We start from the raw sequence: 18099 nt of genomic DNA on the forward strand, positions 1-18099 counted from the left end.
ATACGAATGGTCATGGGTTCAATACCAATTTCGACCAAACTCTAAAAATTTTTTTCAGAGATGATTTATTAGATGAATGCTGGTCACATTTCTGAGTGTTTCAAAGTTTCTCCAAGTGGTCCCATCTTGTCAATGGTCTAAACATGGGGCAGCACTGATAAGAGAGAAGTTGGTACTTGTGGTATCACAAGGGACTGAATTATCTAAGTGAGCCTAAAATAACGGGCTGGTATTACCTAACTCTAACAAATTTTAAGAAAAACGTAAAATTTATCCGAATTTGCAACAAGTGATGCAATGATGCTGTCTAATCTTTTTTCTTTGCTTTTAAAACAAATTTATTAGCATCCAAAGAAAAGTTCATATGTCTAAAATTTCGCCCTTCACAAAAGAAAACTCTTCTTTCAGTGTACATTTCCGGAATTGTTTTTTTTATAAAAAATATATTTTTTGTCTTGTATTCTTGAAACTTTACTCTGTTAAAGAAAATTATAAAATGAAATGTTAACTCATTTAATAGTTTATTTCTACATAGGATTTTTCTGAGGTTTCTTTTGTTTTTCTTAGATATTTATCTGTGTAAAGCTATATACAATTGCATAATCTATGCAAAATTTGAACATATTATTGTATGGGCATTAGTACTTGCAAATTCTTTTACTCAGTCGTTAGACATGATTTGTTTACCGCTGAACTTTTGTATTTTCATTGTTTACTGCTATAGATCAATATTCATTTGATTCATATTCAAGATTCCCTTTATTTCAATTTGTTTTTAATCGATTTTAATATTCAGATATATATACCTATTATTTACATACTGTTTGTCTTTTTTCTTCCACTTTTTTTTGTTTATTTGTCCAATTTCAATTGAAAACTCTACATGTTACGAATACCAAATGAAAAATAAAACTAAACTCAATACACTGGGTGACCACTAAATATCATCAACCACAAACTAACAAAAAAAAAACAACTCTCTTAAAACCAATGACATGCAATATACAAAACAAACTTGGTGAAAACTCACATGCACACACATATACAAATTACTACAATTCCAAAATTGAATTGTTTTCAAATCTCTATTGGCCATACTTACTCTCTCTTACATACACACATACTCACACTATCTGTGGTCCACTGAGATTTTGTTTATTAAACGATAACAAAACAAACAAAAAAACATCACTCACAAAACACTATCATCATCTAATTCACCATCCTTCGACGACAACTGCAACACCTCAATATGAACCTACTGTGACTATTACTATTACACTTTTTGCAATTGCATATTCGAAATGAATCTATAACTCTACATATATATATGAACAACAACTATACACCTCTTTAGACCTGTCCAGTATTTCCACTTGCTTTGGCTACCGGTGGTCTACATGCTGGTATATCGGGTTTAACGGATCCTTTATTAAAGGGCGCACATTTGCAAGGAGCGGTACCAGCACACCATCACCTACAGCAATTGCCCGATGTGAGTTTTGGTTGAAGAAATTGTTTGAAAGCATTGCATTGCATCTATTTAATACACCCCCGTCCAGTTTCTCTCTCTTGCTCTCTCTCATTGTCGTATACATTCTCTTCTATATCAATTACCCTTTAAATTCCAACAAATGCCATCCTAAATACCCTCTTGCCCCTGCTCGAAAATAGTATGTTGATGAAAGCCTTGTTTGTGTTCACACCTTCCTGCCCCCGCCCTTAGCCAATGTATATGCATTTCACTATCATTCCACCTTTTAATATTGTCATGAAACAAGTTTGAATGTTTATGACCCCAACGCCCCCGCTCCACAACCCACCCTCCCGACCGAAAAAAATAAAGTATAAAAAAGTTGTTGATATGGTATTAAAATTGTATACAAAATGTAGTTTGGTTTTTAGTATTGTTTACCTTTAACCTCTTCTCGAAAATATTGATGTTTTAGTAAATATATGCCACCCCTCCCTCCCTCTGTGTATTGTAGTAGTTCAGATGTACGTTATTGTTTATAGGTAGAAGTCGGTCCATTAAGGGAGGAAATTACAAATATGATTTTTATTTTATTTTTATGCTTCAAAGTCTAAGAAAATCGTAAACGAAGAAATGAAAAACTAATCCAATGGTGTTAATTGATTAATTTCTCCCACATTACATCTTCAATTGTGGAAGGTTCTGAACAAAAGATATTGAAAACTACCAAAATATGTAATGTTAAATTAATTACCTGTTGTCAAAATTCTTTATCAAATTGAAATTAGAAAGATTAAAGAGGGTTTCTTGTGGAAAAAATGTTAAAAATATTGAGACTACATGTCCTACTCAATATAAACTGAATAGAAATAAAATTTTACTGCTCCATGCATTTTTGTCAACGGCGGCTTTTATTAATTTTCTCCCTGGGCGCCGGTGGCTAATGACTAAGCCAAATATTGGAAATAATACGCCATGGATTTAGACCAATTCTAAGATAAGCTGCACAACTAACCGTTGACAATGCATCAGCAAGATATTGATTAGGTGATCGTCGAATAATGGCATTAGTGTGTTTTCATTGAAATTTTTTAATTACCCAGCAAAAACTAGGTAACCACATCTCATTACAATTGACATTACCAGGAGTAAAGCTGTCATTACACGTTGCATTACATTGCGGCGAGTTATAATGACTAACTTGTAATGACAAAAATAAATACTTCTCGGTAATTTTCGAATTGTTATTCTCAAATTTTATGCAGTTGTAGTTAACGAATTAATAAAATAGAATAAATGATGGTACCATTAGGTATAATTATTCACATAATCGAACACTTATATTTTTCCGTTAAGAAATTTTTATCACAAATATTTCATAATAATTGTGTTTAATGACATTGTCATATTACGTTTTAAATAAATGCTTTCTTATACCTCATTCACATTACACTTCCTAAATGCGCTTAAACTAAATTTCAAATGCCATTTGCCTTATAAAAAAGAGACTTAAAATCCACTTTTAGTAGATTTTGAACCTTATGTGAATTGGCTATTGGATATATTATAACGTAATTCACGAATCCAACTCCCTTAAACAACCCACATTCATTTCTATTTTAAGTGTGAAATTAATTTGCATCTTATTTAGATTATTTATTAGATTTTTTGTTTATACAATATTCGTTTCTATTGAAGTAGTTCTTCTATTACAGCATCACTCGCCATATTTTGATCCATTGTAATCGGCGATAGAAATCAATATTTTCGAGATTTGGTTGCCTGAGACAATAAGTGACTATTTTGCAAGCTTTGGTGTATCTACGAATAAGTCATTACATATTAGGTGATTATATGCTTTAAATGCACTACTTATTTTATGGCCGAAAGTATGCATGGGGAGAAGTACTTTCCTTCTAGGACATGCGTATGTAAATGTAATACGAAGCGATGCCAATTGATAAGTGGTTATTAATTTTTAAATAGGCTTACCTACAAGATTACTGGGTAATGAGAGTTTTTGCTGGGTATGTGCAGATATTATCGCAATTTTTTATCAATGTTCCCTAGATCCTATTCGATCGCAGCCAATAATTAGTCAGCAGCTGTGCGGCTTCATTCTCGGTCCACTAGCGACCCGTTTATCTGTCCACGTTTTTGTTGCTTTCAAATGCCTATCCAATTTTAGTAACGTGTTCTATAGTGTTTTTTGGTAGAAGATCGATTGAACTCCATGAACAACCTATGTTCCGATATTCGGATCACCTATGAATCATGATTATCATCAGAAATGTTATAATGCCTCAAATAAGAAAGGTTTTGTTCGATTGATACCAAGAAAATTTCCAAAAAATAACTCAAATGGTGGCACTAGTTCTTCTTAAAAGAAAAAAGTGTGAAATATAGACATTTATATGGACAGGAAGCTGAACTTTAAACTTAATATTGAAGAAAGGGCGAGAAAAGCCGCGGAGAATTGTACTCGTGCAAAAAGGCAATACGAAAAAAGTGGGGACTAAAACCGAAAATTGTGAATTGGCTATACACTTCAGCAGCCCACAAGTTTAGACAAAGTTCAGCGTATGGCGTGTATCTCAGGCGCATTCAGTAAGACAGGAACAAATTCCCTTAATGTCATGCTGCATCTATTGACTTTAGACATTTTGGCCAAACAGTCAGCTGCAACAACGACTGTGAGATTGCGCGAGCTATCGCTGTGCTCGGAAAAAAGTTACGGTCACAGTTCGGTCCTCAAAAGAATGCCAGATGTGCATAACGTAGTGGATTACACTCTGGCGAAACCAATTTTCGACAAAAAGTTTGAATCCCAACAGTGAGGCGTGGTGTACACAGACCCCGGGGAATAAAAGATATAAAGATTTCTACACTGATGGCTCCAAATTGGATGGACAAGTGAGTTTCGGAGTATATTCTAAAGATCTGGAACATCGAATAGCGTAAATATTACCTAATCACTGTAGTGTTTTTTACGGTGAAATATTAGCAATAAGAGAGGTAGCGAATTGGCTGAGAAGTAATGTTCCAAAAAATGTTGGCATTAATATATACTCAGACAGTCAACCTGCAATAAAATCCTTGGACTCTGTGTTCCTTAACTCGAAAACGGCCATCGACTGCCGCAAATCTCTCAACGAGATGGCTGAGCAGTACAATATTCACCTAATATGGGTGCCTGGTCATAGGAACATACCGGGGAACTGCGAAGCAGATGAGTGAGCAAGGCTAGGAACTACCTTACATATTCCAGGGGAACTAGAATCTGTTGGTCTGTCTCTGGCTACCTGCAAGCTGTTACTGCGTGAAAAGGCTGTTATGATGGCAAATGTTCGATGGGAGAATTGCAAGAGTTATAACAACACCAAGCAAATATGGCCCCATTTAAACTTAGACCGCACACTAGATATGTTCTCAAGACGTCAGATCTCACTCCTGATATCTGCTATAACGGGTCGCTGCCTGATAGGCGATTTTGTAAAAACTATTGGAGCGAATGGCGTGATAATGACTATTGTATGGGCTGTCGTGATGCGGAGGAAAAGGAATCAATTAAACACCTCTTGTGTGAGTGTCCTGCAAATTGTGAAAAGCCTAGTACTAACATCACGTTTTCGCACAAAAAACTGTTATACTCTATATAAAAACGTTAGCGCCGAATAAATGCGAAATATTTGTTTTGAGTATTTTCAGGCACATATTTATACAACCCTGCATTTTTTTCGCACGAAAAAATAGGCAGGCATATTATTTCGCATAAATAAGTTAACATCCCTAGGTTTTGAGACCCTATTTACATAGATAGATGAAGATATTCGTTTTTCGCAGAAACGAACTTAGTACTAAGCATAAGGCGTAAGCAAATTTTATGGGCATATACCTTTAGATTACTGACGGACCTGGAAAACGTTAACGTAAGCAGTCTGCTAATGTTTTTGGATAAATCTGGTTGGTTCAACAGAAAAAAAAATCGAGAAGGTTCAGCGGTTAAAACTAGAAGTGCCCATATGTAATAGGTACTTTTAGTTAATGTGGTATCACAATGGACTGACTAGCCTAAGTTAGCCTGAAACTTAATCGGACTGCCACTTTAACCTAACTTAACATAGGCATTCGTATAATATTGTTCTTCATCAGCCAAACAGCACCAAGTTTGGGTCCATGTATTTTGTTTTTCGATATAATTGTGAATTCAATTTTTTTTTGAAATTGTGACGCCTGCAAATATGCTAAGAAAATGTTCTGTTGTAGGTAAACCCGTTTCCCTCCCGCATTAAGGTGGGTACTATGTTCGGTTTTCGAGTTGAAAATCATTTTATTTTCGTGATTACTTTTCCTTAAATAATCAAATTTATAAATGAAAACAAACATATTATTGTAAAGTCTTGCCGAAATCTAGAGGAACAAGAAAATGCACATCAATTGTGCTAATTTATCTGCTTTATATTGAACTGTTTTTATAAAGTAACCGTCAAAGCGATCCTGACCTTTAACTGTTAAGTTCAAGGAATTATATTCGATGAAATTGAGATAAAATGATTCTTGGATTTATGTAGATCTAATTTGAAAATTAGTAACACTTTGGACCACTTTTTCGAATATCTTAATGGTAACGCTGATCCCGAATCTCTCCTAGAGATTGACAGTTCAGGGGAATAAACGTCTCTCTACTCCTTTAAGTTTTAACGCACTGATCATATCAGAAAAATATATTGCAATATAAAAAGAATTAATCAAAGAGTTGCTCATACTACGTATCATAATTGGAAAAAAGGAAAATCTTTCACAAAAGTGACCCGTATGGAGCATTAACACACTAGGGTCTAGGAGGAATGTGTTTGCCCCAATGAAGAGAATATGGCAACGGGGTAAAAGACAACAACTTTTTTCCTATCCTTCTATGACCTACGATTCAGAAAAAATAATAACTGAGGTCCTGATTAAGGCAAATAGTTTTGATTGAAAAATTTAAGCGCTATTTGTCTCTAATGCCATGAAGTGGCTCTCAAATTTCTTACCGTCGAAAAATATCAGCCAGATTTGTGTGCTTGATAAAGGCCGGAACTTAAGAAATAGTTTCTTTTTGATTCTAATTAAAATCCATAGGATTATAGGATTTTCAAGGCGCCTACATATGTGCTTTAGTTTTTACCATCTTAACAAAACTTCCATTTTATGGTATCGAATACTTAGAACTTTGAATATTTTATGATTTCTATAGAATTTCGACATTATTTCCTTGTACAAATATGTATGTTATATAATTATCAACCATCCCTATCATCTATCCTAAGCAAGCTTTAGAACTATCGATTTGCCTTTTGCGTGTCTCTTCCTTATTTTTATTGTATTAAAACCTTTTCGGCTGCATGTTGTAACTACTTTGAAAAAATTCACAATAGTTGACATTTTCAACATATGAAATGTGATATTTGCCCCTTTCCCCCACCCTATTTTAGTAATGCTGTAGGTAATTGGTGTAAAATGAAACTGGCCCCTGATATACCCCTATAATTTGTCTATTTCTCATTCTCTGTTCATTCTGGAGCTATCTATCCTACTACTCGTTAATGTATCTATTATTTTTAGCTTGTTCTTTTGCCCTTTTCTCTTCAAGTTCTAACTATTTACCCCTCTCTCCTCAAACTCAAAATTTTTGTTTATATATAATTGATGTACCCATAATATTCGTATACTCTGCATAATATTTTTGTCACTTTGTTTTTTTTTTTTAATATATTCGATGTCTGTTTATTCGTATGTTTATTTGGCCCCGACTCTTTTGCGATCCAAGCTAGTAACACACGAAAACATACTACAGCTCACAAACACTCAAGCATCACACTACTCAAACTATTCTAATTGAATCCAGTCTATAATTTATATTATTTTTGTTAGAAAAATATTAAGTTTTTGTTGTTCTTGTTACGTTCAGTTTTATGTTTTTCATATTTTCTCCTCATTCTCATACAAAAAACAAATTCATTAAAAATATTTGGTCACGAAAAATTAATGATAAAGTGTTTATAGCTTAAAAAAAAAGTTCACCTTTGAATACTTTATTTGAAATAGGGAAACTTTTTTCTTTACTTGAATATTCTGACTAACATTTGCATGAATCAAATAAGATTATTATTGTAACATATTTTCAAAGTTAAAATACATCTTTAAAATATGAAAAATTGATTATTTTCGATTTTTATGCTTTGCTAATACATTTTCAAAGAGTAGAATTCAAGAGACGTGTCAATTCAAGTGTTACTCAAACTCTAATACAGTCTTACTGATATTACTGATACATTTGTGGCACAAAATGACATACTTGTTATTTTTTTTTTAATCATTCTCATTCGTAACGCTTGAAGAGATGTGAATTCAAATGTTTTTCAAACTCCTATTTTAAGGTTATGGCAAATTGTCTACTTTCACAACCAGTGATGCTTTTATGTCACTAAATGGAATACTATATAAACTCTTGTGGCCTCTTTGTGTCCTTAACTAAATAACAACTTAAAGCGCCATATCCCATAAGGGTGATTTCGTTTCGGCAAAAATGTTTTCGCCTTATGTTACGGCTAGGGAAAATCTCATTATCCTTCTGCCAAAATGATAGTGCCATACCATAGTTATTGCTGATTGATAATATTATGAATCCTAAACCCAAAAAAAAACTCATTTATAGTTTGCAAAACATGTTGGAATTATTTGCAATGGAAATCTCCATGCAGTTAGGATCCATTCCGGTCATTTTCAAGTAGCTCCGTTAGGCTTTAACTGCCAGTTAACAGGAAGTAAATTACAAATATCTTCTCTCCGGTTAACTTTAACTGAACAATTTTCAGCAGTTAAGTTCCTATGTCCATAATACGGTTTAAAAGTTCGTTAGCTAACGTAGCACTAATGGAGCTTTATAAAAATGGGGGTTAATGTCGAAAGCGTCAAAATATAGTAACCCAACAAAAAAACGTCGCCAAAAAAGTAATGAAAATGTTGTTTTTGGATCCGGAAGTTGTGCAAAATTGACGCGGAAGCGATGAACTTAACATGGGCTTGTCATAGGACGGAAGTCCTCCATTTCGACAGCCGTTGCACTGAATTTACATAACTTCTTTAGGTGTGATCCGAATTCAATGTTTTGGATGTAAATTAAAAAATTTTGTGATATTTTGTCAAATAAATAATTTTTATAATTTTTAATGGATTCTAACGCTTGTCGGAAACGTTTGACCTCAAATATTTTCAAAAATTCACAATTTTTTCAGATTGAATTTAGCATTTTTTTGCGACAAACTTTAAATGATTTGTACCATTTTATGAATTCTTGCTCTGTTTGCAATCTATTCAAAACAAAAAAAGTTAAAATTATCCATTAAAAGTATGAAAAAAACATGTTATACAAATTTGAATTAAAATATCTTCCGGGGAAGTTGAAATAAAGAACATCATTGGGATTGCATCTTCTGGAAGTGCTTTTGTAGTTGTGCCTTTGGAAGAACTTCTAAATTTTTTTGCTCGGAAATAAAGTCTATTAAAATTTACCTTTAGTTCTTTTATGCCATAAGATAATTTTTATATTTGTGTGCTCTTTATCTGTTTGTTTATAGCTGTTTTGTAACTCAAACATTCATTAAAATTATGGATATAAGGCCTGACAAGAAATAAAAGCAATGTTTTTAATTGAAATGACAAAGTAATGGAAACTTTATAATTATCCAATGACATCGTGTATCTGCCTGAAAGTATGCTACTTGTTTTTAAAATTCAACCCCTTTATCAACCCATTACAAGATAGCTCTCTAAATGATAACATTTTGACTTCATGAAATAGTCGAATTTATTATTGATGCACTCTCTGCCCATAAATATGTAATTGTGACTTTTGTAGGCATTGAAAAAAACATTATTCAGTAACATATGGAATCGAATTAAACTCTCAACAACTTTAAATGTTGTTGTAAATGCATATAAACCCAGCGGAAAATAATCTTCCAAAAACTAGTTTGGATCCCCATCTTGTGATCCGGAAGTAATGCAAATTTGGATTTCCGAGAAAATAACAGGGTTGCGAAGAACATGTTACATGTTCCCTGTCCAGAAATAACTTTTTCCCAGGCGATATCATTCTAACTATTTTCCGATATGTTCTTTTATACATTTCTTTGACATGGACCCAGTGTCGTTTGTTATAATTACAATTTTGAATAAGAAATAAATAAGACAAGTTCAAGTCTCATCCGCTGTGGATTTTACTTATTAAATACCATTGTAGGGGGGATTTACCTTAAGAAAAAATTGATAATTCTTTTCATTTGCCAAGCTCTTTCACAGAACTTGCATGGAAATGAAAAATCCAAACAGCACCGCTTAGTTGAAGTTTTTAATTTTATTTTCATTATTTCTTTTTTAGTTTTCTTTAATTTTTTTTTATTAAAATGTAATTTATCACTTAAAACTGCTAAAATACGAAAATATCTAGGGCTTGTTCAAAAGAACTTCTTAGGATGTGGATAACAATTGGATAGAGGGTATCTCTGGTGCAACACTCTGGGGTAAAGTAATTTATACTGCGGCGAAATCAGTTTTAGATAACAAATTTGGAGTACTGTCTTCGAGTAATGGAGTGTGGTTTGTAACCCAAATAAAAAATGCTTTCCTCCCGAACGAAATGTTAGACAAATGCAATTTCCCTTGTAAAGTATATACTTTATGTGTTAAATAAGGATGAAAGGAAATCTCTTTCATTTGAAAAGTTGTTTGTGTCAAAACAGAACTTTGTCTAAAATTTCGTCCCTCTAAAAAGGAAAAGTCTTCCTGAGAAACGAGGATACAGTGAAACCTCTCAGAAGTGGACACCCACGGTCGCATAAATAATTTCCACATTCAGGAAGTTAATTGAAGTGTGGTAATACTATCATGAAAATTTTCCACTTTTGAGAGGTGTCCGGTTTTCAGAGTGCCAAAATTTGAGATGTATTACTGTATTTACATTACTCAAAGATCGATGGACAAACAATTTTGCGAAAGCTTGGTCTTCAAATTCCAAGGGAGTGTCGCACTACTATACGTTAAACAGAATAAGTTATCATCAAAACTTTCTAATTAAAATTTTAATTGATTTTTAAAAAATATTCATTAAAAATTGATTTGTTTTAACCAATTTCTTAATTAAAAGAAAACTCAATCACAAAAATTAATAGTATCAATTGATGTTTTAATTGACATTGGTAATTGATACTATTATTTCTGTGATTGAAGAAATTTCAATTAAAAAATTAGTATCGTGATTGAAGAAAAAAAAATATATATTTTTTTTTCAGTGCAGAAAATATTTCGAACATTTAAAAACTTCATCATGATAAACTACTGCTAATTGTAATTTGTTGTTGAACTTTACGTAATGTCTTTTTCTCAGAAGTCGGAATAATCTACCAACTTTTCTATTATAAAGCATTATTTCAAATACCTTGTCAAGCAGAGGTTTCGTCACAGTGTTTTAGCTGATCTGTGCCATTCACTAAGTTTTTTAAACCGTAAAGTCAACTTTTCCGAAAGTGTTTCTGTTTTTGTTAATTTAAAAAATTTGAACAATTTATCTTTGCAAAAGTTTCAATTGAAAATTGCAAATACTTTTCAAGTCTTGATTTTATAGTGTTCGTAATGTTGACCTTTGCAAAAAAGTAGAAAAAATTGAACTTTGTAAATGTGTGTGAAGGTGTCAAAGTATTTTTCTTTTTAATGTAAAAAAAGTTGAAAAATCGAATTTTGCATTTTTCAAAAAGTCGGAAAGTTAACCTTTGAAGGCACTTTTTAACCCTAGGAAGTCATCCTTATTTTTGATACACTAATGCCATCCTTTGTCATTTTGACTATGGCCTATTTCAAGGCATCGTCTGTCTGTCCGTCTGCCTGTATATGTAATTTTGTGCATAAAGTAAAGGGTGATACGGTCAAAATTTGGTCAAGGGAAAACGCGTGTAAATCGGTGAAATCGTTTATTTAAAAAATCAAATTAAATTTCTTTTTCAAGTTCAATTAGTATAAAATTCAGGAAAAATATTCAGTAGGCTTTCGCTTTTCCAAATCCGAATTGCCGGGCCTCACGCTTGACACCTGTCATCAGATTTTGTACAGCCACCTTGTCCACCTTCTTCGCCGCAGAAAGCCAGTTTGCCTTGAACTGCTGCTCGTCCTTAGCGGTTTTTTTGGTCTTCTTTAGGTTCCGCTTGACAATAGCCCAGTATTTCTCACTCCATGGCCTTTTTACCGTAATGGCAAGATGCCAAATCCGGCCAAAACAGTACGGAACAACCGTGTTTCTTCAGGAAAGGCAGCAGACGTTTATTCACACATTCTTTCACGTAAATTTCTTGGTTGACAGTCCCGGAAGCTATGAAAATGCTGCTTTTCAAGCCACCGGTACAGATTGCTTGCCAAACCAGATATTTCTTTGCGAACTTTGACAGTTTTATGTGCTTGAAAATATCTGCTACCTTTCCCCTTCCTTTTGCCGTATAAAACTCCTGTCCCGGAAGCTGCTTGTAGTCGGCTTGGACGTAGGTTTCGTCGTCCATTACCACGCAGTCAAACTTCGTCAGCATCGTCGTGTACAGCCTCCGGGATCGCGCTTTGGCCGTCGTATTTTGTTTATCATCGCGATTTGGAGTCACTACCTTCTTGTAAGTCGATAGTCCGGCTCGTTTTTTTGGCTCGATGCACGGTTGTAGACGATACACCCAGCTGATTTGCGGCATCTCGGAGAGAGAGAGTTTAGGGTTTCGCTTGAAACTACCGGCAACTCTCTTTGTCGTCTCAGGGGCTTCCGGTTACCGATTTCCCCCCGATCCAGACTTCCTGGCTTTCGACAAACGTTCCCCAAACACTTTAATTATATTTGTAACGGTTGATTTGGCAACTTTTAGCGATTTTGCCAGCTTTGTGTGCGAGTAGCTCGGATTTTCGCGATGCGCGAGCTAAATTTTGATACGCTGCTCTTCTTGCTTGGACGGCATTTTGACAACTGAAGAGTGATTTCAAAATCAAAATAGGAGCAACATTCTACACACACACACACCTTCGAAATGAGGGGTGTTCAGGTTTTTTAAATGCAAAATTGAAAGAAATACGTCAAGTTTATATTGACCAAATTTTGACCGTATCACCCTTTACAGGTCCCAGTTTAAGTCCAATCGTCCTCAAATTTGGCATGACGTCTTTCTTCGGGTAAAAAACAATCGCTATTGTTTTTGGAAAAAATCGGTTCAAATTTAGATATAGCTGTCATATATATTTATCACCGATGTGATCATAATTCACGTATTTATGAACCAATATGGCCTCAAAAGCCAGAGTTTTGTCCTGATTTGCTTGAAATATTGCACAAAGAGTACGTTTAATAGTATAGTTAATTGTGCCAAATTTAGTTGAAATCGGTTCAGATTTAGATATAGATCCCATATATGTCATTCGTCCGATTTGGACTAATATGACCACAGAGGCAAAAATTTTACACTGATTTACGTGAAATTTTGCAGAGGGAGAAGAATTAACATTCTAACTACGCTTGCTAAATTTTGTTTAAATCGGTTCAGATTTACATATAGCTCCCGAATATATCTTTCGACCGATTTAGACTCATATACCCACAGAGGCGAAAATCATAGATACACTTTTGCGAAGTTTCCTCAAAATTGGTTGAGATTTAAATGTATCTTATATTTTTATAGTAATATTGTGCTTTATCCAAAGGAATTAGCCGTTTAAATTTTAATTCTAGAGATTTTGTTGAAGTACAAAAAATTATCTCCAATTCGGTTAAGATATAAATATTTGTATAAAGGAATATAAACCTTCATGAAGGAGTTGAGATGGTAGGAAAAATGTTGGTCTACAAAGTGGTGATGGGTATAATATAGTCGGCCCCGCCCGACTTTAGACTTTACTTACTTGTTTTTCAATTAATAAACAAAAATTGATATAACGGTTGAATTAGTATAAGTGACATTTATCATTTTCCAAAAGACTAAAATACACTTTACGTCGACTATACAATTAGGCGTCGACATTTTGGTTAAATAGTCAAAAAATATGACTTAAAATTTCGAAAATCGTTTTTCTTTTTTTTAATTTTCAAAAAGTTCACCTTTGCTAAAGTCATAATTTCGATTTTTCAACATTTGAAGAAATAATAAAGGTCGATACTAAAGTCGTCTTTCTCGTTTCAAATTATAGTGATGAATATTCCGTCACAAAATCCCATGTCCTTACATTTGATTATTACTAAATTAATGTAATTTATTGTTGTATTGACTAATTGTGTTTGTAGCATTGAATCTCAAAATTATTCCTCGAATTAACGATCACAGAAACTAATTTTTTTAATTAAATTTCAATTAAAAATGCCTCTATCACAGAAATAACCAACATAATATTAAAAAAAATTTGAGTTTTGTTTTCATTAACTGAATTAATGTATTGTGTGTTTTTTTAATTAAAGTTGTAATAAAAAAAACTATTTTATTCGAATTTTGTCTTTCTACAAATTTAACTAAAAAATAATTAAAAATAAAATAATTAAACTAAAACAGTATGTAAATAATTCCTATCTCACATTTTGAAATTTGTTTTTAAATTATAAACACTTTATCTTTAGGTCCACCAAATGGAATCTATCATACTACTCTCTCATGCTGTACATTTTGTAAATTGAAATTTGCATTTTTTCGTTATTATTATGGATCATGATATCTCTGTTTATTGTTGTCATTTCTATGTTCCGTTTTATTGATTGATTGATTGATTTTATTTCAGTTTTTCATTGTTGTTGTTTTTTTATTTAGTTTTTTTTTTCTTTGCGATGAATAATGTTAACAAAAAATTGGTTTCTTATTCTTCTTCTTGTCGAACAGGTGGCTAAAAATCCATTGGCTAGTTTGGCTGCTTTGGGTCTGGCTGGTATGGCACCAGCCAATACCGGTGGTCTCAATCCAACAGGTAAGTTTTGCATCTTTCCTTAGAGTGGGGGAGTTCGGAAATAAATACCTCAACTCTTTGACATTTTGCTAAAAATATTTTGTTTTATTTTTTCCAAATGCAGCTTTGGCTGCCTTGGCTGGTTCTCAATTGCGTACAGCAAATACAAATCGTGCTCAACAGCAACAACACGAGATGACCGTTTCAAATGATTTGATTGGTTGCATTATTGGCAAAGGCGGTACTAAAATTGCCGAAATTCGTCAAATCTCTGGTGCAATGATACGCATTTCGAATTGTGAAGAACGTGAAGGCGGCAACACCGATCGGACCATTACCATCAGTGGCAATCCAGATTCTGTGGCTCTGGCACAATACTTAATCAATATGAGGTAAGTACCACAAACTTTATTTCTTTTAATTGTTTTGTTAATGTTAATTAATGTGTTGGTATAGGCTGGTACTATGCTCGGCTTTTCCACCAAGATAATTTTCGGCGCGAAAACCAAACATAGTACCCACCTTAAGAGGGAAAAGCAAACATGGTAGTGTTAATTTTTTTTAATTCTTAAAGATGATGAAAAATATATTTAAGGGATTTAAAATAATTTTCAGATTCCCAAGTAAAATTCATCCAGTAGCTTAATTTTGAAACCTGAACGACAAAATGACCCTTTGAACACATCAGGGAAAAGAACTAGGCAAAAAAACGAGGATTTTTATCAAAAAGGGGAAATTTGTATTGGAATTTGATCCAATTTTTTTTATCAGTTTGATCCTCATTTTTATGAAGCTGGTTAGCTAATCAATTAAAAAAAATATATCCCCAATTTACTTTTTGATAACAGCCACATAAAGCCTCACGGAGCCAAATAAAAATAGCCATGAGTCTATTAGGAATTTTGTTGAGTTAATTGAAAATCTTGATTTCATAATTTTAACTTGATTAAATTATTTAATTTAAGCTACATTTTATTATTTTTAACGTGAAATTAATGAAATAAAATATAAAAATAGTTTTTTTTATAAATTAAAATGTTTTTAATCAATATATTATTTATTTAATTAAATAAAAATATATTTCCAATTGAAAATATAATTTTATTCCAAAATAAATTCGATTTGATTTAAATGATGAAATAAAAAATTAATTAAAAAAATGTTAACGAAAAAAGTGGGGAAGAATCTGTTTATTAATTTATTTATTTATTAGGTAAATACATGTATTTCTAATGTTCAATTAATTCAGTGATTAAAGAAATTTCAAATAAAAAATTAAGTGGATCAATTAATTTCGTGATTGGACCAACATTTTTTATACCCTTCACCACTACTGTGGTACAGGGTATAATAAGTTTGTGCATTTGTATGTAACGCCAAGAAGGAGTAATCATAGACCAACCTTTTAGTATACGGATCGGCTTAGAATTAAATTCTGAGTCGATTTAGCGATGTCCGTCTGTCTGTTGGTGTATTTTTGTGTGCAAAGTACAGCTCGCAGTTTTAGTCCGATTGTCCTAAAATTTGGTATAGGGTCCTGTTTCGGCTGAAAGACGATCCCTATTGATTTTGGAAAAAATCGGTTCAGATTTAGTTATAGCTGCCATATATATTTTTCACTGATCTGGTCGTAATTGGCGTGTATATCAACCGATCTTCCTCATATTCCGTACATCCGAATATTTTATGAGTCTCGAAAAACTTGCAAAATATCAGCCAAATCGGTTCAGATTTAGATATAGCTCCCATATATAGCTTTCGCCCGATTTACACTCATTTGCCCACGGAGGCCAATTTTTTGCTTCGATTTAGTTGAAATTTTGCACAGGGAGTAGAATTAGCATTGTAGCTATGTGTGCCAAATTTGGTTGACATCGGTTCAGATTTAGATATAGCTCCCATATATATGTTTTTCTGATTTCGATAAAAATGGTCAAAATACCAACATTTTCCTTGTTAAATCGCCACTGCTTAGTCGAAAAGTTGTAAAAATGACTCTAATTTTCCTAAACTTCTAATACATATATATCGAGCGATAAATCATAAATAAACTTTTGCGAAGTTTCCTTAAAATTGCTTAGATTTAAATGTTTCCCATATTTTTTTACTAAAATTGTGTTCCACCCTAGTGCATTAGCCAACTTAAATTTTGAGCCTATAGATTTTGTAAAAGTCTATCAAATTCTGTCCAAATCGAGTGATATTTAAATGTATGTATTTGGGACAAACCTTTATACACAGCCCCCAACACATTTGACGGATGTGATATGGTATCGAAAATTTAGATCTACAAAGTGGTGCAGGGTATAATATAGTCGGCCCCGCCCGACTTTAGACATTCCTTACTTGTTTTTCTATGTAGACAGTGTGAACTTTTCGGTAGCAACAAACTATTAAGTCTGGTTTGTATAAAGCTTGTAGAAAATCATAATTATAGACCAGCTAATAGCTAATTAAAATTAGCGGTATTTGTTCGAAATATTCCTCAAATAAATTGTGCATTTTTTACACACCAATTAAGTTTTTGCTCATGAATTATTAAAACTTTAAACGCACAACGAAAACAATAAATCTGTTGCTGCCATGAGTTGTCAACACATCTCCCATATATGCAGTTGACAACCCTGTTATGAGCAAACAATTTCATTAGAAGTGCATACAAGCTTGCGAAAGCGAAATTTTACGCTATCAAAAATTTCGTTAGCATATATAGCATTGGATTTTCTATGGGTAAGAACAGCGGTGCATATCAGCATTTGGAAAACAAAACGTCTGTTTTCTTTTCTTCCTGGCATCAAAAATATGAAAAATATGTTTTTCATATGTTCCGATATAAACAAAATTTGTTTCGGGCACAATTTTTAAACACAATATATTTAGGTGCAAACATGTAATGTTCCTAAAGTAACACTAAATGTTTGGGACACATATGTTAATATGTTAGAATCTATTATGTTTGGGGCATGAATGTTTTATAAAAATAATATGTGTGAATGTAAACATATATAAATTTACAAATTTCGAGTAAACATATATATGTTGTGATATTTTATTCAGAGAGCGACAGGGAGAGAGAGTATAGAGAAAGAAATAGAGATGGAAACCGGGAGGGTTGACGAAAGATATCAACATAACACAGCGAGAGAAGGAGAAGAGAGCAATTTCTGTGAAACCGCTTATATATTGTTTCGAAAAACTGTTTTATGATAGGGCCAAAAATTTAATATGCTTAAGTCTAAATATTATTTAATTTGAATATTAGAATGAGTATTCGGAGTAAAGAGAATAGACATTCGGAACCAAGAGAATAGACATTTGAAAAAAAAACAACGTGTGTTTTCGTCTTGAGAGCAGCATTTTTTGTATGTGTGGACATGCGTTTTGTTTATCATTTTGGCATTATGGGCACAATTTTTTATTGGTTCGTTAAAAGAAATCGGAACGTATGCTAACCACTCCTCCACGTGGCCAACGAATGTATGTTTCTGTTAAATAATGTTATGTTTGCATGGGTTCGTGGGCGCTGCAAACTATGCTATATAAATGTAACTTATAACGATAATTGTCTATTGGTGACTATAACAGCTACGTAGCCCAGTGGTAGTGTGTTGGCTTACAAATTGCATGGTTCCCGGTTCGAT

At 33.0% G+C, this 18099-nt stretch overlaps 1 protein-coding gene across 5 annotated transcripts in view; it reads left to right on the top strand.

Annotated features, from left to right (window-relative positions):
* Positions 1-18099, top strand: part of mub (poly(rC)-binding protein mub) — a 313447-nt gene that overhangs the window by 265769 nt on the left and 29579 nt on the right. For 3 of the 5 annotated variants that reach the window (XM_075305125.1, XM_075305128.1, XM_075305126.1), the window contains exons 8-10: positions 1358-1495; positions 14395-14479; positions 14583-14850. In XM_075305125.1, coding sequence (XP_075161240.1) covers positions 1358-1495; positions 14395-14479; positions 14583-14850 — 491 coding nt within the window. The remainder of the gene's footprint in view (positions 1-1357; positions 1496-14394; positions 14480-14582; positions 14851-18099) is intronic. The other 2 variants (XM_075305127.1, XM_075305129.1) reach the window with 1 other exon arrangement.

This window comes from Haematobia irritans, chromosome 4 (assembly GCF_050003625.1).
Source record: "Haematobia irritans isolate KBUSLIRL chromosome 4, ASM5000362v1, whole genome shotgun sequence".
Classification (NCBI taxonomy): domain Eukaryota; kingdom Metazoa; phylum Arthropoda; class Insecta; order Diptera; family Muscidae; genus Haematobia; species Haematobia irritans.